The sequence below is a fragment of the Lissotriton vulgaris genome, chromosome 6 (assembly GCF_964263255.1).
Source record: "Lissotriton vulgaris chromosome 6, aLisVul1.2, whole genome shotgun sequence".
NCBI lineage: Eukaryota > Metazoa > Chordata > Amphibia > Caudata > Salamandridae > Lissotriton > Lissotriton vulgaris.
The window spans coordinates 513,569,154-513,595,986 of NC_141694.1; the positions used below are offsets into that span (position 1 = coordinate 513,569,154).

A 26,833-nucleotide genomic window follows, 5' to 3' on the forward strand; every position below is an offset into this window, starting at 1 on the left:
AGGGTAGGAGGGAGCTGTTGTGTTTCTAGAGCTTCAGCATAAACATTTAACAGTCGAGAGACTAACAGGTCTTTATAGGTTTTGTAGAATTCACCTGTAACTCCATCCAACCCGGGGGCTGTGGATGGGTTTAGGGCTGCAATGGCTTCATTTATGCTGTCCGCTGTGATGGGTTCCGCTAATAAATCCTGCATAAATTTCTCCAAATATACCAATGCTATCTCTGAAAGGTACGATTCTTGACCGGAACGGTCCTGCCCTAGTCTGGATGTGTATAGAGCCTTAAAGTAAGCTAAAAATTACTTCTGTATCAGCAGTGGGTCTGTGAGTGAAGTCCCTGATGTGGAGTAGAGTTCCGTGATGTACGATTTCGCGTAGGGAGGTCAGAGCATTTGTGCTACAACTCGTCCAGGGCGATCCCCCTCTCCATAAACTTTGGCATTATGATATTTCCCCATGTAAAGTATTTCCCTGTCTGCTACATCTTTATACTCTAATGGCAGCGCTGCTCGTTTCATGGTGTAACCTGGGTCGGCAGTTGTTGTCTGAGCAGTGTCCAGTGTAATCAGTTCCTTCTCTAAACGGGAAAGTGTGCCATGTATGTCGTGAAGTACCCCAGAACTCTTTGAGATATATATCCCCCTCATGTAGGCCTTAAATCCCTCCCATAGTACCGCCTCAGAATCCACAGAGCCAGTGTTCAATTCAAAGTAGTCCTCTATGGCTACATAGAGTTCTTGCTTAAACACTTCGTCATCTAGGGCACAACAACAACAACAACAACAACAAGCACGTGATTCCCAAGCACGTGGGTGATTCCCAAACAAGCACGGTTTGGGAATCACCACTGCCTTTCAAACCCTTCAGGGCGAGGAACCAAAAGATCCAGTATTACAGGGGAGTGATCTGAATATGACCTGGGCAATGTCTCTATTCTGTGGAACGATCTAGAAAGTTCAGGAGAGGCCAACCAATAATCAAGCCATGTCCAAGTGTCCCTGACGCTGGTGTAATGTGTAAATGTGGTGTGGACCGGGTCACGGATTCATCCCAGGTCTAGTAATGTGAGGTGATTGCACATGGAGTGCAGGGCTCTGCGTGCTCTGGGTTTAGGGTCTGGGGCTGAAGATGTGCTGTCAGATGCCGGGTCGAGTGTGACATTGAAGTCGCCCCTCAAAAGAATGGGTTTGGAGCCTAATTGTAGCAGTTTTGAATGGAGGGCATGAAAAAATCAGGAGAGTCAATGTTGGGACCATATATACCTCCCAGCTCAATCTTATGGTTGAATAGTGTGCTCTCCGCAATCACAAATCTGCCGGCATCATTATATACGGTTGAGTGGTATTTGAAGGGAATTAGTTTATGAATGAGAATGGCCGTGCCCCTAGCGTAGCTGCTGTAGTTAGCAAAGTAACAGTGTGCAAAACGGGACCAATCACCAGGGGGAAGATGTCTTTTGAAGAAAGGCGATGTCCACCTTGTGGCGGATCAAATAGTGTATCACCTGTCTCCTTTTGGGGATGTCGGTTAAACTGCGTACATTCCATGTGGCTAAAGTCACATTTGAGAGGCCGGAGTTGTGGCCTAAATGTGCGATGACAGCGTGTCTTGTACAATATTGACGGATGACCCAAGTTTGTACCCTGCAAAAATGACTGTGATTAGGCTTAACATAAACTAAGTGCAAAGCTTGAACTCTAACACCCCTCCCAACACCCCCCACCCAGCCCATTCGGAGAGGCAAACCCCATTTCCCAGGTACATTGCATGGCACCCGTAAACCTTGAAACATTTGGAGAACCATTCTAATGGGGTACATGTTGTCTCAACCAAAAATCGATATTAGGTGTACACCAAAGGTTGGGACATACACTATCCAACGGACCAGTAACCAATGACTGATAATGCTTTCTTTTCTTCAGACAATACCAAATGCAAATTAAACATTCAACCATTTCCCGAGCTTAAGAACAGGTCTGCGCTGGCATCCGACCCACTATGCGGAGAGGAGGAGGTTGCAGCATCGGAGCTGTTCTTTTTATTGAGTTTATATGTGTGGCAGAATTCTTGCACCTCCGTTGGGTTCTCAAATATTCGGGAGGTCCATTGACTTCCACCCTTAATCTGGCAGGATTTAGCATGCCATATTTTAGACCCAAGTTTCTGAGCGTAGCCTTAGCTTCTTGGAATTTCCTCCTAGCGTCTTGCACCATAGCAGTGAAGTCTGGGTACAGGGACAGCTTGGAACCCTGCCATGTGAGGTCGCTCTTTTCACGGGCCATAGTCAGCGCTGTGTCCCTGTCTCTAAAGTTCATTATCCTGGCTATGATGGGTCTGGGTGGAAGGCCTGGGTTGGCTCTCGGCCCTAGCGACCTATGTGCGAGTTCTACCACAAAGCCTGGTGTGAATTGGCGCTGTATCAGAGTCTTGCGGCCCATGCAGCGAGAGCCACGGCGGACCTTATAGAAGGTGATACTCGGAGCGTTTCAGTGGAGCACTCTCAGTGGGGGATTAGCCTTCTGTGACAAAATACCCCTGCAGCGACACTAAGCGTAGCGTCAATGCCGACCAGGCCCCTCCGCCAGTCTCTGCCCGCGAAGGCGCAGTGTGTGTAAATAGGTACACAATAGTGGATCTGCGCGTGTAAAAGTTACGTTCTGGCTTGTAATGACTCTCTAGCGCATTGCCCAGTTATTTCCTTAGCGATGCAGATGTCGTGCTCAACATGAGGTCCAGTACCGAGGAATGATGTAGGGTCTCATTAAGGCCTGCAAAATGGTGGAGGGGGCTCGCCGTTGAGCCGGCAGGGCAGGCAGTTTGACGCTGCACCAGGAGGAGCAAAGCCCGCGGGCTTCCCCGCTATTTGGAGGCCCAAGGGAAAGGGGGGTAGAGGAGGAGACCCACCGCACCCTTGGTTTCCTATCACAGCCACAAAGGGTACAGGAGTGTCAGGGCAGCTGGCTGCCAAAGGTCGTGATCTCGGCCCAGCCAGCGCCTGCGGGCGCCGCTGCAGAGGCCCCGCTGCTGCAGGGAGTCGCGGTGGCCTTCTGAGCGGGTCCCGCGCCGAAGGTCCAATGTCGCCGCAGTGTCACAAGGTACCACCCGCCAGTCAAGGCTCGGCTCTGGTTACCCCGGTCCGTCGCCTCCACTCACAGCACCGCCCAGCACTGGGTGTATAGCGCCGCTCCTCCACTCCGCCAGGGAACAAGGGTTGCAGCTCTCGTCAGGCCACCATTTTCTGTGGTGTGTGAACTCGCTCCGCTGCTCCTCTGCCAAGAATATCTCCGTAATCAGGGCCAGGCGCCAGTCCCCAGCTCGCCCAGCCGGTGCCTTACTGTTCCGCCAGCCTTTCATCGGGTTTGGGCCGCATTAGTTCCAAGGCAGTGTCCGGATGGGTTACATGGACCGGGAGAGTATTAGCCTAGCGCGGCCATTCCGGTCGACGTCTAAGCCACGCCCCGTAGTGCCAAAATCATTACTGTAGCACACACTGTGGTAAAGACTCACCTAAGCAAGAACAGGCGGGCTCACGGGGTATGGCACCATGAATATCACTTTCAATGATGGGGCTGGTATCCTAGCGGGAGTCTGGTGTCTCCTTCATACAGTAAAACTAAAGGAAAAATGGGTGTGATAATTACTCTCCCATTCTCCTTGTCCCCATTGATGGTCATGACAAATGCTTGTGGGGAAAACTCACCTAGATTCAAAAGTGGTGAGTCTGTGTGATTTCAATCCCAAAGTAGGCTCTGTTGGGAAAGGAGAATGTAATTAGTCTCCTCCATTTGGATTTAACCAAAAAATTGAGCATCGGCCACAAAAGGAACGGGTTCCAGTTGTTAAAGATTATTTGAGGCTCAACGTGAAGGGTTGTATTATCAGTGGGTGAATTATAAATAGCATTTCAATTTGTAAGCATTATATACAGTAAAGATAAAAACAATTAAAATCATGTGTTGTGTGTCAATATATACAGTGTATTTCGGATTACTCCACGATGTTGTTACATTTGTTGATATGCGTCCAGTATATAACAAAACATTACTCGTAGTTACGCAACATTTACAAGAGTATGTTCTACAGAGAATTCGATTTTGGTTATGTCAATATACATTCAGTCTGTGTCTAAGCAATGTTGTGAAACACATATGGATGTTGCCAAAATATTGTCAGATTTAGTTGTGTAATGCACAACAGAGGTATGCCCTCAGGGTCTTGAAGCTTAGTGTACATAATATCTACAGTGCAATATTTAGGGGTTGCAACTACATTCAGTACTGCCTCTACATTTACACCAGCAGCATTTCTGATGAGTGACAAAATACTAGCATTTGAGAAAAGTGTTCTCCAAGAAACTATGCAACTCTTGGATGAAAGAAAATACATACAATAGAACATCAGTAAGGAAGAAAAATCGGCACTTAACTCCCTGGGTAGAAATGACTCCATCATCATCAAAGCAGCGGATAAGGGCTGTGCGGTGGTCCTACAAAACACCAATGACTATGTAGAAGAGGTAGAACTTCAATTGGCGGTCCTCGAGAGCTCCCAACCAACCCCTCGGGACCCAACTCCAGATCTCAAAATCCTGATAGAAGAGGTAACCCAAGGCGGATTGGAAGAATGATTTCTGAGTCCCCACGAATACGAATTCCTAAACAAAAAGGAACCAAGGTTTCCTACTCTATACACTTTACCGAAGGTGTACACGCCGCTAGAGAAGCCGCCAGGCAGACATATTGTGTCTGGTTGTGGTTCGATTTTGGAACAGTTGAACCAATTCATTGACCATTTTTTCCAACCTTGGGTCCCCAAATCAAAATCTTTTGTGAGAGACAGCATGCACATAATACAACTACTGGAAGACCAGACTTTTGATTGCCTTACACAGATACTGGTAACACTAGATGTGTCCTCGCTGTATACATCAATCCCACAAGGTAAAGCCTTGGAGGTAATCAGGATCACACTGGATTCACGACCCACACCACACTGGATCCCAACAAACTTTCTGATTTCACTACTTGAGATTGTAATGAAAAAGAACTATTTTGTGTTCAGAAGACAGTTCTACTACCAGTGCAAAGGAGTGGCGATGGGAGCCAGTTATGCACCAAGTCTAGCGAACATTTTCATGTACCACTACGAAGAGGAACACCTGTACAGTCATTTGAATCCATACCTCAACAGGATTGAGGTTTGGAAAAGATATATCGACGACGTGATAATGGTGTGGTCCAGCAATACAAATGAGCTGATGGATTTTCACTCATGGTTGAATATCAGAAATAGGGATATCCAATTCACCATGACAAGCAATAATGAAGCAATAGATTTTTTGGACCTAACATTCCGAGTTGAGGATGGCTTACTATACTGTGACCTCTACCGTAAGCCAATGAAAAGAAACACATTGCTCATGTATGACTCACATCATCCCCGCAACCTGAGGGACAACTTGCCTTATGGGCAGTACTTGAGGCCGAAAAGAAATTATTCCAGAAGGAAAGACTTTTTCAAAGAGTCCGAAATCTTGACAACCCGTTTGCAGGAAAGAGGATACCCGACCGGTTTACTGAAACATGCCAAAAAACGAGCTTGATACTGCCCCTGAGACCAACTGCTCGAGGTCAAGGAAAGACCTCGGGATTCAAACAATATTGTTTGCATTACAACATTCAATACCAAGAGTAACAACATTAAAAAAAATCATAAAGAAATATTGGAACTTGTTTGCAAGTGAGTTACATACTAACCAAGACCCCATGTTCGCCTTCAAGAGGGGAAGAAACATTAAGGATACTGTTATCAGAGCCTTCCTGGAACCACCGAAGCAACAAGACCTAATAAGCTACCTGGGCCTTCCGCCCGTGACTGGCCACCACGGATGTGGACATTGCAAAGCTTGCGACCTGTGTCAGGAAGGAACAATCTTCACATACAACAATAGAACTTATACATTTCCACACATTACAAAGTGCAACAGCTCACATGTGATATATACAATTCTCTGCCCCTGTGCCTTAATATACGTAGGCCAAACCACCCAGAAAGCAAAGGCTAGAATCCTACAACATATGAGCAGAATAAGATGCAAAACACAGGGTTCACCCATGGTCGAACACTTTACGTCGCACAAAGATTCTCCAGAGAATATGAAATGGTGGGTTATAGAGAATATCAGTCCCAACGCTAAGGAGGTTCACTCGCAATGGCCCTGAACTACAAAGAGTGTAGATGGATCAATTCTCTCAACTCTGTACAGACTGGGTTGAACGAAATGGAGGAAACTTCTAGACAAAAGGGACAGCTGTAACTACACGGTCCCTTCCCACAGTAGTTCAACCATTCTGCATGAAGAGCAACACAACTTGGAGAACATAACGCATGATATATTGCCCCAGAATATTATGCATACATTATCAATTTTTGTTATAACACTGTAAATAATTTCACTTTGAATGTCACATTAGAGAAAATGTACATGCATTTCCATGATTAGGCCTCAGACTACATCGTTTATCACACATGTAATTATGCAATTGCATGACCTGTGCTGAAGGACCTTAATCATTCGAGAAATGCTTTGAATAGGGGACTCTCTACCCCTAAATATTGCACTGTAGATATTATGTACACTAAGCGTCAAGACTCTGAGAGCATACCTCCGTTGTGCATTACACGACTAAATCTGACAATATTTTGGCCACATCCATATGTGTTTCACAACATTGCTTAGACACAGACTGAATGTATATTGACATAACCAAAATCGAATTCTCTGTAGAACATACTCTTGTAAATGTTGCGTAACTACGAGTAATGTTTTGTTATATACTGGACGCATATCAACAAATGTAACAACATCGTGGAGTAATCCGAAACACACTGTATATATTGACACACAACGCATTATTTTAATTGTTTTTATCTTCACTGTATATAATGCTTACGAATTGAAATGCTATTTATAATTCACCCACTGATAATCCCCCTTCACTTTGAACCTCGTATAACCTTTAACAACTGGAACCTGTTCCTTTCGCGGCCGATAGCAGCCGTGAGCGCTGGCCGGTCCCATGTGCAACCCGGCACGTCAGCGAATGAAAGTTAGAGAGGCTACGCCCAGCCGATCGCCTAGCAACCGGCAGACGCATTCTCCCCGTGCGTAACTTCCTCGTGCACGGCAAAAAGGTTTAAATGGATAATTTCACCAACCCTCTGCAAAGCGACACTGAGTGCTGCAGCGACAGGAAGAAATTGTATGCCACGCAACCTTAAAGAAACAACTAACAGAAGGTGAGCAGACCACGGGGCATAAATACTATCATGGAACTGCTCAATTTTTTGTTTAAATCCAAATGGAATAGATTAATTACATTCTCCTTTCCCAACAGAGCCTACTTTAGGATTGAAATCACACCGACTCACCACTTATTGAATCTAGGTGAGTTTTCCCCACAAGCGTTTGTCATGACCATCAATGGGGACAAGGAGAATGGGAGAGTAATTATCACACCCATTTTTCTATTGGTTTTACTGTATGAAGGAGACACCCGACTCCCGCTAGGATACCAGCCCCATCATTGAAAGTGATATTCATGGTGCCATACCCCATGAGCCCACCTGGGCTTGCTTAGGTGAGTCTTTACCAACGTGTGTGGTACATTATTGATTTTGGCACTACACATCCAAACACAAACCTGACCACTAATTTTAATACCAACAGGCTGTTAATTCCTTATCCAAGTCCTGATGAAGACCCGCACTGACCTCCCGATAGCGCAGACCCTGGGTTGAAACGTCGACAATATATCCCTTGGACCCGCCAAAATATTCTGCGATGAGACTTATTCATTCAGTCCACAGAGTTACTTGAAATATTTGCTTCTCTGGCCATCTCTTACCCTGCTTTTCCCCCCCATACACCTTTGTATATATTACACCATCACTATATCACTGTGCACCAAATGTCACCTTGTCACATGCTACTTGTCACTGTGTGTTTTTGACAGCCTTGCAAATTTAACTAGGGTATTTATAAATGATGCAATTTATAAAAGCTCTTGGAATACCCCATATGGTTTGTGTTTGTAGTTATTATGATTAACTTGTCGTTCTATGAATAGACTCTTGGCTAGTCCAATTGCTTGAAGAAATAATACTCACCCGACAGAACCAATTTTATTTTTGTACACTTCCTTCTAATCTGGTTCTTTGTATGCATGGGATGTGTGCAAGTAGGAGTTCTGTGGAGTGGAGTTGTCTGGGTGGTTGGTGGAAAGAGATGCAACTGTTCGGGTTGGTGGGACTTGAATTGTGTAGTGCCTTGAATGTGTGTGTGAGGAGTATGAATTGTGCACATTTGTGTTTCGGAAGCCAGTGTAAATCCCTGTGGTGTGATGTGAAGCGAGTTCTGTGTGGAGGTTTGAAGATGAGTCTGGCTGCTGAGTTCTGGATGGTTTGTAGTTTTCTATTGAGTTGGTTGGTGATCCCGGTGTAGAGGGTGTGTTATCATTATTCAACTTGCTGGTGACTAGGACTTGAGTGCCTTGACTTGAGTTTTACATGTACTGCTTGGGAACCCTTTGAAGAACTTCCTCAGCATCTTCTGGGTGTGTAAGTAGGATGCAGTGATAGCGTTGACTTGTGTGGTCATGCTGAGTTTGCTGTCGATAATTGTTCTGAGGTTCCTGGCATGGGTCATAGGTGTGAGTCTGAGTTCAGTCAGCCACCAGTTAGAGTTCCATGGTGAGGTGTTCTTTCTGAAGATCACTACTTCTGCCTTGTCGGTGTTGAGCTTAAAAAAGTTGTCTTTAATCCAGTATCCAACTTCGATCAGCAGGCGGTGAACTTGTTTCTTGTGTTGGGGGTCTTGTCTGAGTGAGGGAGTATGAGTTGTGTGTCATATGTGTAGGAGAGCATGTTGTGTGCACAGGTGACATTGGCCAGAGAGATAACATATGTGTCGACAATTGTAGGGCTGAGCAATTACCTTGAGGTACTAAGCAGATGAGTTTGCGGGCTTCTGAGGAATAAGGTCTCAGACAGAAAGCTTTTGTCTATCCATTAGGAAGGAGAAGATTCAGCAGAGAGTGGGTCCTTGAATGCCTATCTTGTGCAGGCACCTTGTGAGGATGGAATGTGGGACCATGTTAAATACTGCAGAGATGTCAAGGAGAATGAGGGCTGCTGTGTCTACTCGGTCAAAAATCTGGCAGATGTCATATTTGGCAGTGATGAGGGCTGATTCTCTACTGTAGTTGGACCTGAATTGACACTCTGTGGTGTTGAGGAGTTGGTAGTTGCTGAGGTGGTCGGGTGGGGCGTTGGTTAATTAGTTTCTCTAAGAACTTTGCTAAGTACGGAGCGAGGGTGATGGGTCTGTAGTTGCTAAGCGTGGCTAAGTCAGTGGATGGTTTCTCGAGCAGTGTCATTAACGTGGCATGCTTTCAGATGCTTCTGAACATGGCTGACTCAATGGATACTTTAAGGATGCGTGTTAGTGCTTTGCTGATCGGTAGTAGTTCTTTGATGAAGGCATGTTGGGGGCACGCACAGATGGAGCCCTCAAGTTGGTGGTCTTCATGGTAGCAGTTATTTCTACGGTGGTGACAGCAGACTACAAGGTCAAGGTTTGTTTGTCGGCCATGATGGAACTTGAGTTGAATCAGTGACAGGGCCCAGTTGTCAAAGTTGCTATATTTGGAGGTTATTTTGTTACAGAAGAATTCTGAGATCTTGTTGCAAAGCTCTTGTGAGGGGGTGATGTTACTTGAGGCGGTAGTATGCGTGGTGAAATCTTTGATAATGGTGAAGATTTTCTTTCTGGTGTTAGTACTGGCGTCAATGCGAATTTGCAAGTGCTGTGCACTTGGTGTTCTGCATTTTTCTGGTGGTAACATCTTAGAGCTGATTTGAAGATGGCTTCATCTATGGTGTCTCAATGTGTTCTACATTTGGGCTCCAGTTGCTTGCAGTTGCATTTAGTCAGCCTAAGGTCCTCTGTGTACCAGTTGACCTTTGGTTGGGCTCTTGTTGTGCTGCACTTGAAGGGATCCAGGATGTCGGGGCATGTGGTGATCCAGCTGTTGAGGTTTTGATGGCTTCCAGCAAGTAGCTACTGTGCTCGGACCAATGCTCAGAGAGGCCGGAAGACCACTCCTCTTTTGAGATCTTTTCCAGCTGCAATGGTGGTTCAGGTGGTGGTAGGTCCGATATGGTGTGGGATGGGTATCCAGAAACTCAAGAGGGTGTGGTCTGCTCAGGTCATAGTTGCTGACTTGTCAACTTTGATGATGCTAATTGAGAAGAAAATCGGGTCCAATAGGTGCAGTGTTTGGTAATGTGCTGGGTGAGGCCGAGTTTTTCAAAGTTTACTAGAAGGGTTATAGAGTTTGGGTCAATGGGGGCTTCTAGGTGAAATTGAAGGGCTCAGAGGAAGATGAAGGTGCTGGTGTTTATGATGAGGGGTGATGTGGCTGGCGAAATTGGTTCAGGGTCCTGGTGGTGTGTATATAAGGGTTCCACACAGTGAGAACTTGGCTGTGATTGAGATCTTGAACGTGAGGTGTTCCATGTAGCTGTTGGGGGTGTCCGTGTAGGTGGTGCAGCTGATGGTATCTTTGAATATAATGGTGATTCCACCTCTGGGACTGTGCTGAAGTTCTTTCGAGGCAATTTTGTAGCTGCCAGGGATGGCTGTTAGGATGTCTGGTGCAGAGGTAGAGTTTAGACATGTTTCCATGAGGAAGCAGAGGTCCAGAGTGTGGTCGTTCAGCAGGTTCCACATCTCTGGGCATGTTTGGTGAGCTAGTGGGTGTTGAAGAGCATGCATGAAATGGCGTGTTGTGTGGTGGTATTTAGTTTCTTTCGCTTTTATTGTATACCTGAAATGTATCCAATTTAATGTCCGCCACAAAGCTTATCTGACTCTAATAGAAAGTGTTAGCCTGCAACACGCTTAGCATGCCCCAAATACAATACACTGAGAGCTGGGTTTTATCACACGTTATCTAACTGCATGGTGAATAACAAATATGTTGGTGGATACTCTCCTCAGCAGACATTTGACAGCTGTAAAAAATAGCTCTCTGCTCAGATGAACCTACAACTGCACTTTAAGAACAAAGCCCTCAAAACCTGCTTGACCTTATGTAAGTCCCTTTATGGTCTTAAGGTGCAAAGCATTAGCAACTGACTCCTACGGAAGTCTCTGATGTTATAGAAGTGTTGTTCTTGGTGAATAGATAGCTGATCGGTTGGCATGGGAATTGTTTATGGAAGCTTGGGCAGAATATCATTTTAAATGTGGAATATTAGATATTTTTTCTGAGCAGTGATGACAGTTATCTGTAGTTCATTGAGCAACAAGCTCTCTTATAATAATGTTTATGTTCTAATCAATAACAATCTTTGGTGGCATGCTCCTTTGCCTGCCCCATTGCCAATTTACTTTCACCACCAACAGCTGGTGGAAGCACTGCTTGGATCTTTTTATCAATGCCCTGTGGCACATGTCCAATTCATTCCTTGACCGAAAACAGATTGGTACTGACAGCAGTAATCTTATTTTCAGTGGTCAAATCCAAGGTGGTGAGCCACCTACTCTGCTGGTTACCAGTAGCTCTGTGCAAATAGGCCTTATAGTATGGCATGTTACTGCTAGCCTACTAATTTTGCAGTGATCGCAGTGGTGTGGAATTTAATACAATATCTACTTGTCCATGGGGCAGGTTACTTCATAAATCTACTTGTCCTGCATCAAAATCCACTAGTCCCTTTTTGTGTCATGTATTGCGGTGACCAATTATGGCAGCACTCTCATTATATAGGAGCTCTAAAATAGCTTCTCTGATTACGCCAGGGCTCCTTCCATAGTGGGGTTTGAATACTAGCAATTCCCTTATGTTGCCATGTTGCCACTGATCTACATACTGGTGCTGAAGGTAAGCATCAGTTCCAGAGTTGGGATGCCCTTTTGAGTCTGTACAAACCTACTAACGTGCATGTTTTAAGGGTTTTCACCAACTCTTCTCTAATCTTTTCACATACTGAGAAAAGTTGGAAATTTACTCCTGAAAATGGCAGACATAAAACTTCTTCCAGGGTTGGGAAAAAAGTGGTTAGAGGGAAAGTGAACTTGCAAACACTTTTCGTGTGAATGCTGTCCTACTGACCCATTAGCCATTGTCCAAACACACATAACTAAATTACTTTTTTTTCCAAGAAGGGATATTCTAGATTCCACATTTTCAAAGGGACAGGATGGGGCGTGTATTATTCTTGTATGCACATAACTCTGAATTAACAGTAAGTGACAAGGTACTCACAAGTTGAAAATGGGAGGGAACCTGTGGACTAAGAGTAAAGCAGTGATCAAATTACCTTAAGCAGCCAAGGAAATTAAAGCCGCACTGCCCTATGCGTCTCATCAAAGTACAATAAAGTAATAATTCACAATGCTGTCCACCTCAATGGCCCGCTGCTCATAGACCATACCCTATGATAAACAACTCATAAACAGAGAGGCAATAATAGCAACAACACAATAAGGAAAACAATTAATCCTGAGGCTTTTGTGTTGAAGATGTGTGCTTCTTTATTGTACAAAGTCGGAAAACAAAATCGCAGCCAACCCTCAACAGGGCTTCATCAGTAGTCCTAAAATCCCTAAGGTCAAAGAGATATGGTTTGGTACCCAAGCCGTGTTCAGCCAAAATACATGTTTTTATCATATTCTGAACGATTTTAGGACCACGGGACAGAACAGACTGATCCCTACTCCTCTATGGAACTAGCATTGTGTCCCGGTAACTTAGGACCGTGCTAGGCTTACGTCACGTCTAGATGGTAGGTGTGATTCTTCCAACTACACTGCATGATTAGTGATATGCTGTAGTAACTTTTGAATGACGGTTTTGCCTACAAAGTTAATTGAGTGCAATTTATTTATGCCTTGATGAAGCCATATTGAGGGTGAAAAGTGTTGGCTGAGCTGTTGTTTTCTGCCTTCGTACAATAAAGAAGCACACATCTTCAACACAGAAGCCTCAAGGTTAATTGTTTTACCTATTTTCCTGTTGCTATTGTTGTCTCTCTGTTTATGAGTTGTTTAAGAGTAAAACAGTCACCTAAAAATTAACTTTATTGTTCACCTGCATGGAGGTAACAGAAACCGTCTACCCTAGTTTTAACACTATCATTCATTATTCAATGCACCCAGAGGTGCAGCTGCTTCCACAGGACCCAAAGTTGTATAATTAATTATATTTGTTCACTAAATACTTAAATTAGAATGAAAAAATCACTGAAATTCACATTTCCTTGAGGTGTTTATGTTTGTTTACTTAATTGTAATTGTATTTAATCCCACAGCTCAGAACTAGTTATATTTTGGATAACGTAACTACATTTGTCAATAGTTTAGTGAAACGTAAATGATTTCTTCTAAAGTTCATGGATGTAACTCTCACATGCTAAAATGAGTACATTATGAAGTCCATCCTACATTCCATTTTTCTACGTTCTGTACCTAGGTGAATTCTGATAGGCAAAGCTTTATTTCCTTTCAACTGTTGTTGGCTTTTTTACCCATGTGGATTGCTTTGCTCCTCACAACAGACGTGTTAAATGTGTATACCGAAAAGGCCCTGCAACGAACCCATCATTTGCCAGATAACTCACATTTGTACATGTATCATTATTCCAATAGCATGGATCTCTTTAGTCTTTATACACTCTGGTAAAGGAGAGAGGTAATAGGATAGACGATTATAGTTACACGAATTGTCGAACAGTGCATATTAACCAGGCACATCCTGTGTCTTCACATGGCATTGAGTTTCAAGTCTCCATTCTCATATTAGATTAAGGCTCAATCTTCTGAAGTTGGGGGTAACACACTTGGGCAGTGCAAACAAAATAAATACAACTGTGGACACCAGTGCTTTGTGAAATATTCAAAACTGGATACAGAGATGTCTGATAACAGAACAAAAGTTAATTCCCCTTATGGCCTATTTGACTCTTGCATCGAAGAGCACGGAAATACAGAGCAGATGATGAAGGCTGTATGCTGTGACTAATGTATGACATCACCCTACGATCAAGATTCATTGTTGAAAACATACTATTTATTTTTAGATAGAATGCTTGAATGGATCGTGCACTGTTCTATAACACTTTAAATTGTATTTTCCTTTTGTAGTATTTGAATCGTGGCTGCACCAGGTACTTTGCCAATAAAGAAACTGACAACAAGATTTTACAGAATCGCAAGAGTCCTGAGGTACAGTATTCATTTTAATGACTGTAAAACATACACATATGAATTGGGCTTGTGCAGTTTATAAGAAGAACCTATGTAGTGAAGCCTTTCACTTTTATAGAAGACATGGTTGAAAATGTTTGCAGTTTATTTCTATACAACAAATTTTTTTTAAGTTGCTGGGCCAGTACAGCAAACTAACAATTGGAGAAACAGGCCAATCGGGATAAGTGAATAACTCTGAAATTTGGAACATTCATTTCCAAGTAGCCGCACAAGAGGTCATTTGATGAGCCAGGAGCAATGCGGTCTTGACTGCACAAGTTAAAAAGCTGTAGGCATAGACAAAGCAGGGAACACGTCAATAAGAGATAAAGTTGAGTGAGCCGCAGTGCTCTGTGGAAAAAATTACAATGGAAAAAAGAATTTCATCCAGAGCAACATGTTTATCTGAACTCCACTCATAGAGAGCAGGACACAAGTTAAACAATGGGTGCAAATTACTTTCATGATTTTTACATTTGTATCCAGTGCAACTAGAACCTGAATCAAAAATGTGCTAGCATTTGCGCCAATAATTTTCAATTCTATTAAGGACACGGAGGCGAGGATTATGCTTCTCTTATCTTTACTGCAAAACACAACAGCCAATGAAAACACATATTTTCTTGTATAAACAACTACATTTCCCATGATGCATATAAATTAGCCACGCCTCCATAGTCCATAAGAACCAACCCTCTGCGTGGTCCCATCATCCTCTTTCTTTGCAGAGAACGCAAGTCCGACCATCAACATGAATAAGTCCAAAACCTCCTCCAACGTGGAAGAATAAACAAATCTTCAAGCGTAAACTCGTGCCGTCCATGGTCTCCTATTCAGACTTCTTGTCTGGTCCTGAAATAAAGGAAATGAGACAACCGTAACCACTGTATAAGCCAATCTGTCATAACAGTGAACATGGGTGGGTAAGCTTTTTTACTGTTAATAAAGCCGGGTGGGATAATCCTCGCCTCCGTGTCCTTAATAGAATTGAAAATTCTTGGCGCGAATGCTAGCAAATTTTTGATTCTATTACAGGACCGGAGGCTTCAGATTATGCTAGTTTAACGCTCATTAAAAACCACAGAGGTAATATCACCCACCGGCTTATAATAAAACGTTTTAAAAGTCGATTCAGAAGACCAATCTGCACAACGCATAATGTCCTGAATGTTAGAACCCAATATATATGATTTTGATGCCATAGGGCCCCTTACAGAATGAGCACCAAACATTTGGATATCAATACCAGCCTCTTGCATTATAAATCGAAGCCATCTGGCAATGGTAGCAGCTGTTACTGGTTTAAACGGTTTCTGCAGTGCAATCAACAGCTGAGAGCAACCTTGTGGTCTCAAGACTTTTGTACAGTCCTCATTCGTTTTTAAACATTGTACCACACATAATTTCTCATTTTCTGGGAAAGCATTGCAATCAAAATGACGAGACAATATTTTAGTACGTCCAGTAATAGTGAAAGAGACCCCTTCTGGGGTAAATACTCTACCTGTAATGTCGAGTGCTCTTACATCCGATGAACGTCTGCACGACGACAGGCACATTAACATGGCCAACTTGGCCGAGAGCTGCTTCCTAGATAGGAGAGCATTCACAGGCCAACGATTGAACAATGAAATAACTAATGAAACGTCCCAAAGACCCGAATACTTGGGTTTCGGTGGGTTAGTGACCCTAATGCCTTTGAGGAGTTTGCATACCACCGGGTGCATACCCACCGGTTTGCCATCCACCAGCGCGTGCCCCGCTGAAATGGCCGATCGAAAATTGTTGACTGTGCAGTAAGCCAGGCCTTCCGCCGCTTTGTTCGACAGGAAATTCAACACGTGGAGTAATTCTGCCCCCACTGGATCCAAATGTCGTTCCAAGCACCAATCCACACAGCTTTTCCAGGCTGAGGAGTAGCGCTTTCTGGTAGAAGGTGCCCAGGCTTGCTTGATAAACTCAGAAGCCTAGTCTGAAACTCCTGGCAATTGCCACTGTTCCCTGAAAGCCTCCATGCCAACAGCGTGAGACGCCCTTCCAGAATCATGGGATGCCGTTCCCGAAGAGGGCCCGGCAACAGCAAGTTCGACTCTGGGAGTAACTTGGGGAGGTCACAACTCCATTGTAACAACTTCGGAAACCACGGCTGAGACGTCCACCACGGCGTCACCAGGACTATCTCTGCCCGTTGCCTGATCACCTGTGCCATCACCCTGGGGATCAGCAAAAATGGGGGAAACGCATACTGAATTCGCCCGAACAATCCTGGAGAAAAGCATTGGTCACCTGTGCCATCGGATCCGGTCTCCAGCTGAAGAATTGAGGGATCTGGCACGTGAGCCTCGACGCGGAGAGGTCCGTCTGAAATGGACCCCAGTCGCTGTAGTCCCTGAGGTGTCTGGAATTTCAGTCAGCTACCTGGTATGTACTCCTCAATCCCTGATATCTGGTGAGTGAGGCAGTAATGCCAAAAGTCCTTGGCTATTTCGACTAGAAGAGACGATCTCGTGCCTCCCAACTTGTTGATATACCGCACTGTGGACACGTTGTCCATGCAGAGAAGAATGCAACAGGAGGTCTGCTTTGGGGATAGTGCCTGAATTGTGAAAGACCCTGCGAGCAGCTCCAGGCAGTTTATGTGCAATGACAACTCTTGCGGAGACCATCTTCCGCCAGTGGAGATGTCGCCGCAACGCGCGCCCCAGCCCCAGCGTCTGGCGTCGGACTCGATAACCACTTCTGGTTGGGAACCGAAGATGGCCCTGTCATTCCAGGTGTCTACCTGGCCCAGCCACCACTGTAGTTCGGTCCTGACCTCCTGAGACAATGGTATGTTGTATGCGTAAGACAACCCTCTCTGAAGGTGCTTGATCTTCAGACGCTGAAGGGCCCTGTAATGCAGAGGACCCGGAAATATTGCTTGAATCGACGAGGCAAGAACCCCCACTACTCTGGAAATGGCCCTGAGCACGACAGTCTGCTTGCTCAGTAAGGCAAGGATTTCTTTTTTGAGATCCCTCAACTTCGCCTTGGGAAGGCACAGCTGAGCTGCCTTGGAGTCTATTGTGAAACCCAGAAAGTCTATTAATTAAGTCGGGACAACCACTGACTTCGCGAGGTTGATCACGAACCCCAAGCTTTGGAGTAGGTTTGTTGCAAGACGCAAATGCTGAAGGAGCATCGCTGGACTCTGTGCCATGATCAGAATATCGTCCAGATAGATTATCAATCATACCCCTCGCTCCCGTAGATGTGCGACCACTGGTTTCATCACCTTGGTGAAACACCAAGGAGCCGATGAGAGCCCGAAAGGAAGGGCCAAATATTTGTACCACTGACCGTCCCATCAGAATTGGAGGAAGCGATGGTGTGGCGGGAAGATCGGAATTGAGAGGTAGGCGTCCTTGAGGTCCAACCTGACCATCCAATCCTTTACTCGGCTAACAGATGGATCCCTTCCATCTTGAAATGGTTGTAGGTAAGAAACTGATTGAAGTCTTTGAGGTTCAGAACAAGTCTGTTCCCACCCCCTGTCTTCTGCACAATAAAGACGTTGCTGAAAAAGCCGTGAGGCCCCTCGTTGCACGGAGCTATTGCGCGCTTCTGCAGCAACTCTGCAATTTCTTTGGTTATAAAACTGCGAACTTGTAGGGAAAAATGGAGATCTGCTGGAAGATCGTGCTGAAAAGGATGAGAATAAAATTCCAAGCGAAAACCTTTGACGGTTTGCAACACCCACGCATCCTGAGTTTAGCTGCTGCCACTGCAGAAGGCAGTGTTGCGTATGACCCCCCCAAAGGAAGATGAGAGTGATCTATAACACTCACCTGTGGAATGCTGGGCTTTGAAGTTTGCCCAGTTGTTGCCATCCTGGAATCGTCCCATCAATGTGGAGAAGTGTGGCTCAATGGTTAGAGCGGCAGACCCTGATGCAGAGGTCTGGCCCAGGACCAGGGTTCAATACCCGCCTTGGCGGGTCTTGGGCTCAATTTCCTCGGACCTGATAATTCTCGCCTCGGTGCCTATTCTAATCATGGGTCCCACTCTGCAACTCTGGGTAATAGCTTGCCTAATCTCCACAACGGCCCCAACAGTGCTGGGATGCCTGGCTTCACCTTGGGGGTGCCTAGGAGTGGACATTTCACAGGGAAAAGCCAGGAAGGGTTCCTAAGCGGTATACGGACAGCGCCGGGACACTTCATTGGAGGTAGCTGTGCGCTCTACAAATGCCGGCATTTACATTTGAATGTTCTGCGGGAAGGGTAGAAAGTACCGCCACGTGTGGAGTCCCACTCCCCTCTTCCGTGACTGGAGACACCTCTCTGGGAGTCTTGTTGGAAGCCGCGGCCTGACGAGCGGCCCCTGCCTCGTCTGGCCCGATTAAAAACACCCTGCTGGAAAACTCTCTTTATTCCAGTCTGCGCTTTATCTAGAGATGTAAAAGTGCCTCCATATTTTGAGACATCTTTCACGAAGCGCTTTCCGAAGAGCTGTCCGCCTGCTAAGGGACCAGGTTAGGCGTTCGCCAGTTCCGTAAGATTACTATCCATCCTGATGAGCAGCGATTTGCGTCTTTGTGTCTTCAGCTGAAATCGCGCAATTAGCGTTGCCAATGACGCATATGGCTCGTTGGGTCCAGCCCACTAGAATATCAGGCTCTACCGGAGTAGCACCCTTCTTGGCCACCAATGCCATCTCTAAAATTTTGGCCAAAGGGCCCACATGTCCAGCAGCTTATCTTGGCAGCCTCGCCAAACACGGTCGATGCCACGTTTGGGATCTATGGAGAATTTCTTCAAAAACGTCAGTAGACTCGCATCTATTTCAGGAGTTTCCGCCACCTTGTCTGGCAGATCCGGCCGTGGGCATGCCAACCGCAGTCGATTGCGCACTTCTCTGGAAAAACCTCTCCTAAGATTATCATGTAAGTAGTCAGAGACCGCCGGAGGCAGGCTCCAATTTGAAGAACGGAGGTGCATGATATCTGTGGGATCGAACGTGAAAGGGGTGTTGGGAGGTTCTGAAGCTGACGGAAGGGAAGTTTTCGCCTTCTTTGGAGGAGGAGGAGGCTCCTCGGAGGTATCGGTATCAGTGTCCGTGCCTGTGGTGGTAGTGTCTGTGTCCGTATATACTCTCTGCTTGGCCTTAGCCTTAACCCCTGAATAAGAATGGTCACCTGCCACACTGGCGGGCAGCGTTGACAGTGTCTGGGCATGTGGCCATTGCTTTGAGGGAACCGAGCCCTCACCAGACGGTGAAGCGTCTGACTTCCTCTTCTGAGGTTGCTTGCCGTAAACCATGTCGCTTGATGAAACTCTCCAGTTGTTTCTTAATAGGTCGCAGGGCCGCAGCCAGTGCCTGCTGGATGGTCTGGGGAACCATGGTCTCCATTGCCCTATTGACAGAGGACTGGACCGAGGCGTCCAGGGCTTCTACCAAGTTATTCTCCAAGACAGCCTCCTGCTGCCCGTTATAAACCTCCTCCTCATCATCATTCTCATTGGGGTATTTAACCCAGTTTTTCATGGTAACAGGTGGAGTGAGTTGGGTGTATATATAACTGTAAGGATCCCACCCACCAGGCTCACAACTACCAGCAGGGGTAATGGGGGGGGTCAGCCCACAGCACACTAGCACATACTATTATTAAAAGTTTCCAAAACCCTTTCAGCAAAGCTGTATTCATAGGTCAGAGACCTGGGCCAGTCACAATATACATAGAGCCTGTGCACACTCTCCTATGGCCAGTATTTTACAACCCAGCGGGCGATTTGAAAGTGGAGCAGCGAACCGACTGAAAATGCATGTTCGTTATGCCTTGGAAAATCGCGCTGAGACGCGCCGCCCAAACGCGCCTAAAAAGAAGCCGAAAACCAGCCCAATTGCGCGTGTTTGGAAGCGCACGTCAGCTGAGAGCCACCCGGCGTGTGCGGTATAGGAGGGCGATTAAGGAGCCCAGACGCCGGCGCTCGGAGCACAAGTAAGGGGACAACAAAACATTGGCCGGGATAAAGGCTCCGTGAGGGAAACGGCCGCCGCAACCACCCGGTCAAAGACCGAAGGACCAGACGCGATGAAGCGTCACATATGACCAGGAATTGGTTTAAGACTCAGCACAATAGATCAGGCATACACAAAGGACCTCGGAGGTCGGGTAACGTGTAAGGTGAGCGCTTGTTCCCAAATCAGCTGGGAACTCGTGACCCAAACCCCCTAGAGGCAATCAGACCATAACACACTATGCTTGAATTAAATAAACAAAGAAATCCCCATGCAAAGCAGAGTGAGGGAAACATGAAAGGGTGCACTTAACTCTTGCTGTGAGCTGCAAAGAAAGAGATGATGGGACCACACAGAGGGTTCTTATGGACTATGGAGGCGTGGCTTATATGCATGCATCATGGGAAATGTAGTTGTTTACACAAGAAAATGTGTGTTTTCATTGGCTGCTGTGTTTTGCAGTAAAGATAAGAGAAGCATAATCTGAAGCCTCCGGTCCTGTAATAGAATTGGCATTGCTCACCAGATTTTTGTATTTACAAATAAAGACACCAATATTGTTTATGCTTCTTAGCCTCAACTTATTATGAAAAAAACTCTGTAAAGTCCAGCCACCATGCTATTTGCGTTGGGATGTTCCTGCGTATGCGAGTGTTATACTAAACGAGAATCTACTGAATTGTTTTCTGCCAGAGGTCGTTCTAATTGGTGCATTATTCCTGTGAATGTCTGGTTTTACAGTTTTGCTCTGTTGCTTTTCTGTAATAAAAGACAGTTCATAATCCTAGTAGGCTGTCGCCATAAAATGGTATAGTTTGTAATGGGCAGCCGAGATGGTCAGTAGATTGAGAATAGCAACAATATGCCGCAATGAGCCGATTCCGTACATTTTTGGCAAAACCCTTCCTTTCAGTAGACGTTTGGAATATCTTATTTACCCCTAGTAGGATTGCTGCAGCATTTTGTTCAGCATCGGGTGATATCTTTTAGGAGATGCAGACAATTTTATAATTCATGTTTTTCTTGTTTAGACCTTACCTGCCTCCTGGCTATAGAATGCACTCCTCAATTGCATTTGATTCAAAGCATTGTTCTTATGTTGTCATGTTTTTCCATTTTTTCTATTACTTTGTTGTTTGTCTTTTTCTCTCCATGTGTTTTATGCTCCATGGCTTCTGACTTCGATTTAGGGCCTGTGTGTTGTACAAATGTGTTGGTTGTTACTGTTTATTAATGCTATTTAGCAGAATGCGGTCTGAGAACTGTAGCAAAATGTTCTTTGCAAGTACACAGTTGGGTATTATAATCGGGGGATAACAAGCATTTTAATTAATATTGTGAATTACTTTCTTTCTCTCCCGTATAATATCAGGAAGATGAGGTGATCATTTATATGTAAAGTAGAGTACTTTCAGTAGAACTAGCGTGCTGCCTAGACTTGCTGTGGGGGTGCTTTTTCCTCATTTCAGTTGCATGTAGTATGCGTAGCACTTAGCAATGTTTTAATAATGGACACTGTATCTGGCGTGATTTGGGCTAAGTTCTTACAGTTTGATTTTTGACTGCAAATGAGTCTCAAACGATGGGTTCGTTGGTGTGCATGTTTTAACTTTCACTGCATGCCATTTACCCTGCAATGGCTTTCCTAATATTTTTTTCTTTTCTTTTAATGCATGCTGTTTCTTCGACTGTCATATCGTCTACTGATTTCTATTCTGTGCCTGCATTTTTGTACATGGTAAATACTTTGATGTACAGTGCCCTAAAGAAGCAACTTGGTAATTCATTTAAAAAGGACTAGAGACACATGTTCGAATCATGTTAAACATTCTATGAATCTGAAAGAACAATGAAAAAATCATGTTTAATAAACACAGTCACATAAGAGGAATGGTTTCCCAAGCATTTTTAACTGGCTTCTATGCCCAGTATCACATTTCTCATACTACAGACTCGTCAACCATATCAATTTAGGCTGTAGTCTGCCTCATTTACCGTAAATCGCTCCCTGCCATTTCTGCCCATACAAATATGAAAGTTTGGTCCATATGATGATGCTGTTGGCCAGCCTTTCTGAACAAGAGCAATAAGTTTTAGCTACAGCTCTCCACTGTTTAGTACCCCGAAGCTGCAAACATACAATCAGCGCCTGCTTCAGTGGTCTTTCAAGTAGGCATGGGCGTAGTTCCTTGAGGTTTGTTACACGGAACTCTGCGAAATTACAAAAAAAAACTCTACGAAGTTCCGCGAGTGGCGGGGTGCTGTACGAACTGCAGTTTTTGCTGGTATTCCTGCCGCTCGGGTAGAAATTCTACCCGAGCTGCAGCTCGCGAACGTACCCCTCGCGATCGGGGAAATAACTGCTGCACATCACAAAGCAGAGTTTTCTGCCCTCCATGAACTCCACGGAGTGCGGAGTGCAGAAAACTCTGCAAACTCCGCGAACGGAGCGAAGTTCACCTTTGCTTTGTGAAACTGAAGAGTGTCTTAATGAACAATTTGGAACATCTTTAAGGTCAAAGCCAAAGTCTTATTGGCTAGTTATAATTATCCTAAGCTTTAAGGCAGTTTTAACTCTCCTTTGCGGAGGTAGAATTGTGGCAATCGCTTCATAAATATAATTTAATTCTAAATAATGTTTTTTGGATTAATTTAGTTGTAATTATCAATAAAATTAACCGTTCATTCATTTTCTGTAGCCCTACCAATTGTAGTCTGCCATTCTATTGCCTTTACGACAGACCTAGGACATTTTTGGTCTCCCACATTGAACACGTGTGAACAAAGCCCTGAAGAGCAAAGGGTTAAATGCTTTTGAAAGCACAGCATCTCAGACATCTGGTGTATGAAGATGGTGTTCAGCTTTCTCTAACTACCTTAGTCAATTAATGGGTCTGCTGCAAAAAACTGTGCTCAAAAGGTATTCTTACTAGATCGTTAGAAAAATAACAACCTTTCTGAAGCTAGACTGTGTGCAAGGGGGAGAGGCAAAGAAGCCGCTATAGCTAGTGAGCTCTGTCGCCTTCGTGCTCCTCATTACAAGTGCCCAGTAACTCCTTTTACTGGTTCCATAAGAATTACAAGTTTTGTGGTATAACCCATAGTCCAGTGTTTTCCATCTGATCACTTCGCCTTCTCTTGGTGAAATACCAGGGAAATACATGTTGGAATCGACCCGGGGAGGAAATTCTGCGTGACTCATGATGAATGCATGTGAGAATTGTAATAGTATATCCAACCCTCTGCAGAGTAATGGCTGGGGGTAAAGTAGAGTGCCCTTTGATCTGAGGAGCACATGGTCATTTCCGACTCAGATGTGTGCAAATCCAGTAGATACAGAATGCGTGATTCTCTGCAGAGACTGACGCACTCTCTGTCCAGCCACGGAAAAAACTGCATGTTCGAGTTTAGTTACATGTAAAAGAGAAGTTACTAAATATCAGCCAGTTTACATTTTATTAGTAACTGAACATGCAATGTTTTATGAAAACTAGGAGGAATGAGGGTGAAAAACACTGTGCATAGACCATAAGGCTCTTAACTTAATACAAGATGAGCAGTTGGGTTTCATAGCAACGAAACATCGACAACCATAAACTGGGATAGAGTAATTAATACACTAAGGAATGAGAATGGCTAACACTTTTGCCTAATACCTCTACCTATTACCTTACCTGCGAACTACAGTATTCCTAACATGAGGTACCTTCATCTAAAGGTACTGCTGATGTAATGACCATACTGTAATGGTGCTGTAGAATATGGGACCTGTTCTCTGATAGTTCTACCTTTGTCCTTCCTTTGAATCTATCTTTGGCAGTCAGTTTGCATTTCCACTCTGGGGAATGTAATGGGGTACAGGTTTCGGTGAGCATTAAAAATTTTTTGGGTTGTGCACTTTGATAATAGTATAAAGTATGTTACATTTAACAATACAACAGATTGTGGATGGTTGGGTATCAATTGCGCAGAGTTGTGATGTAATCAGTTCAATACATCTGATTGCTCCAAGGATAAGGTAATGGCCACCCACCAATTGCCAGAAGTGTAGGCAGATCTACACCGATATGCACAAAAGAAGGTATATATCCTGAGCAAGTTCCACAGTAATGCAGTCCTACAGGAATACACTTGGAGCATGCTGTTATTTATGGTTACCAGATGGATACTTGATATACAAGGGGCGTTGGAGAGCCTTCACTATTGTCTCGCGGATAGGAAATTTATAGTACTTTGGAATGCGACATGTGAATTTTTTAATATTGGATAATTGTCATTTACTCTAGACTGCTGTGAGATTTCAGCCCTGAGGAAGTTTGTGGCTTACACCACAAAGAGACGAAACACGTGTTGACGGCTAGGACAATTGTTTTTGGAAGAATCATGAAGAAATAAAGAAGATAAAGAAGACACTCATTAAGAATTGTATCTATTCATTGTGGAACTTGCTCAGGATATATCCCCTCTTTTGTGTTTCATTTAATGCTTTGCTTCAGCAAGAGCAAGTATAGCTCTGTCTTGTCTGTGACAACACAGTCTAATATTTTTAGGTTAAAACAGTCTCTTGTTGTTTGAGGATGGTACATTTTTTTATTCTGAGTATTTAAACCACTACTACCTTGTATGTCCCGTGTAGTGATTCATCTGGTAGAGAGGAGGTAGCCTTCTCATCATATTTAATTAATAAATTGTCTATTTTTTGGTATATACTAGTTGGTGATTAAGTGGTAACTCTGTGTTGGACTAAACCCAAGGATTTCGTGTCTGTGTTAGAGAGAGGGTGGCTACCAGTTCCTGAGGCCAGAGAAAAGGGAGATTCATCAGTTACAATTATGTTCGTTCTTGTACAGTTTCGGTGCAGATTGCTGTTCTCATACCATTCTCAATGTGTCAGTCAGGTGGTGATCATGTTCATTCAATTTGGGCAGTCACTCAGCCATATATGTAACTTTTTCTCATCCACATATATTTAAATTTAAAGTTGCATTTGTTATATTACCTGAACGAATAACGCAAGTCAGTTGTTAGTAGAATAACAATTGAGATAACATTCAACTTTTCGGATACCCTCTATAGGTGGTGAATTTTTGATGATGAAGATGAGCCCATTTTGACCTGTTGGCTATAAAGGAAGTGGCACTATTAGGGTTACCTGGGTCACTCACAACCGCCTCTCAGCCTTCCATACAAAATAAAGAGTCGATCAGACAGTAGAGAATACAAACCAATATCTGTTTATTCAGCTACACTCGGACTGGAGTCCAGTCTACCCAGTCGCTAGGAGTGCTGCAGAGGGACTGACATCAGCATGCATAGAAATACATTATGTACATTTCTGAACCAATGAAGGCACACCAACAATAGAATTTTCCAAGCAGATGCAGCTAAACAATGAAGTACAGTTGATAAGTTTTGATTCTAAGGCTGGGCACACCCTTTCTGCTACTCAAGGTTGCTCTGCCTGTCCCTAAACAAGTGGGATAAGGCTCTATCTAGTAGGAAAGGTACACGCTAATAAGGACAGTGTGTTCATTAGTGAAGCAAAAACCAACCTCAGGGAATTGAAACTCAGCAGAGGCCTTTTCTCAGAAATGACAAAGAACTAGTTTTGATTATGTCGTCCACATAGAAAATGGTACAGCGAATGTTAACTCACATAGAACAATTATTTCGTAAACATGAATTTCTCTATTCTAACAGCTATGCTCAGTTTGGATTGGGGGGGGACACCATTGTAGGGGTGTAACCGTGATCCACGCTCAATTTGCCAAGCGCTTCAGCAGGTTTATGTGGTCAATGGCATCATAAGTTGTAGAAAGATAACGGAGTAGCCATATGTCGGGTTATTCAGCATTGTGTGGCATGAGCAGTCCTTCCTAATCATGGCTGTGGCAGATTCAATTCCTCTGATCAGTATGAGGCCTAGCAATTATGTAAGGTGTTATTTTCATGTTAAGGTTCTTTTAGTTGACATGTTGTCTCTCCCTCGTGGTTTAAACCACTGACTTCATTTCACCTTTATCTGAAAACACACATCAGATTTTTATCTCATTGAGTGGGTCATTTAGCTTGCACTGTTTTTAAAGCCCCTTTAGCTTTTTAGTGAGGTAACTTTTGATATCCAAATGTGAAGGTGATTCACTTATAGAGAAGATTCTTTCTTTGAGGATTTTGCCCACCAATCTAAATAATGCAGGCATGCTTATTCAGATCACGATATCAGTTTTTTTGGTTTGGTACTCAACCTCTCTGCAGAGGTTTTTGCGTTCCATAATGAATTTGAGAACATTGTATTTGTTGTCATCAGAATTTGGTTAATTTCATCATTTTTAATAGACAATTGTTCTAACCAGTAACCAGATCTTTAATCTGATTTATTTGATTGCTATTTGTGTCTTGAATGGATGCTACCATACTCATTCTCATCCTTTATGTTTTAAGGTGGGCTTTATAGATGTTCTAAAGTTAAGTCCCTGCTTGCCAATAAACTATTGTCTTCAGGTCTTGGCTATTTATCTC

The 26,833-nt window shown here is 44.2% G+C and overlaps 1 protein-coding gene across 7 annotated transcripts in view; it reads left to right on the forward strand.

Annotated features, from left to right (window-relative positions):
• The window catches only part of MYO6 (myosin VI), a 924,144-nt gene that overhangs the window by 438,394 nt on the left and 458,917 nt on the right, over positions 1 to 26,833 (forward strand). For all 7 annotated transcript variants that reach the window (XM_086926522.1, XM_086926523.1, XM_086926525.1 and 4 more), the window contains exon 10: positions 14,210 to 14,290. In XM_086926522.1, coding sequence (XP_086782648.1) covers positions 14,210 to 14,290 — 81 coding nt within the window. The remainder of the gene's footprint in view (positions 1 to 14,209; positions 14,291 to 26,833) is intronic.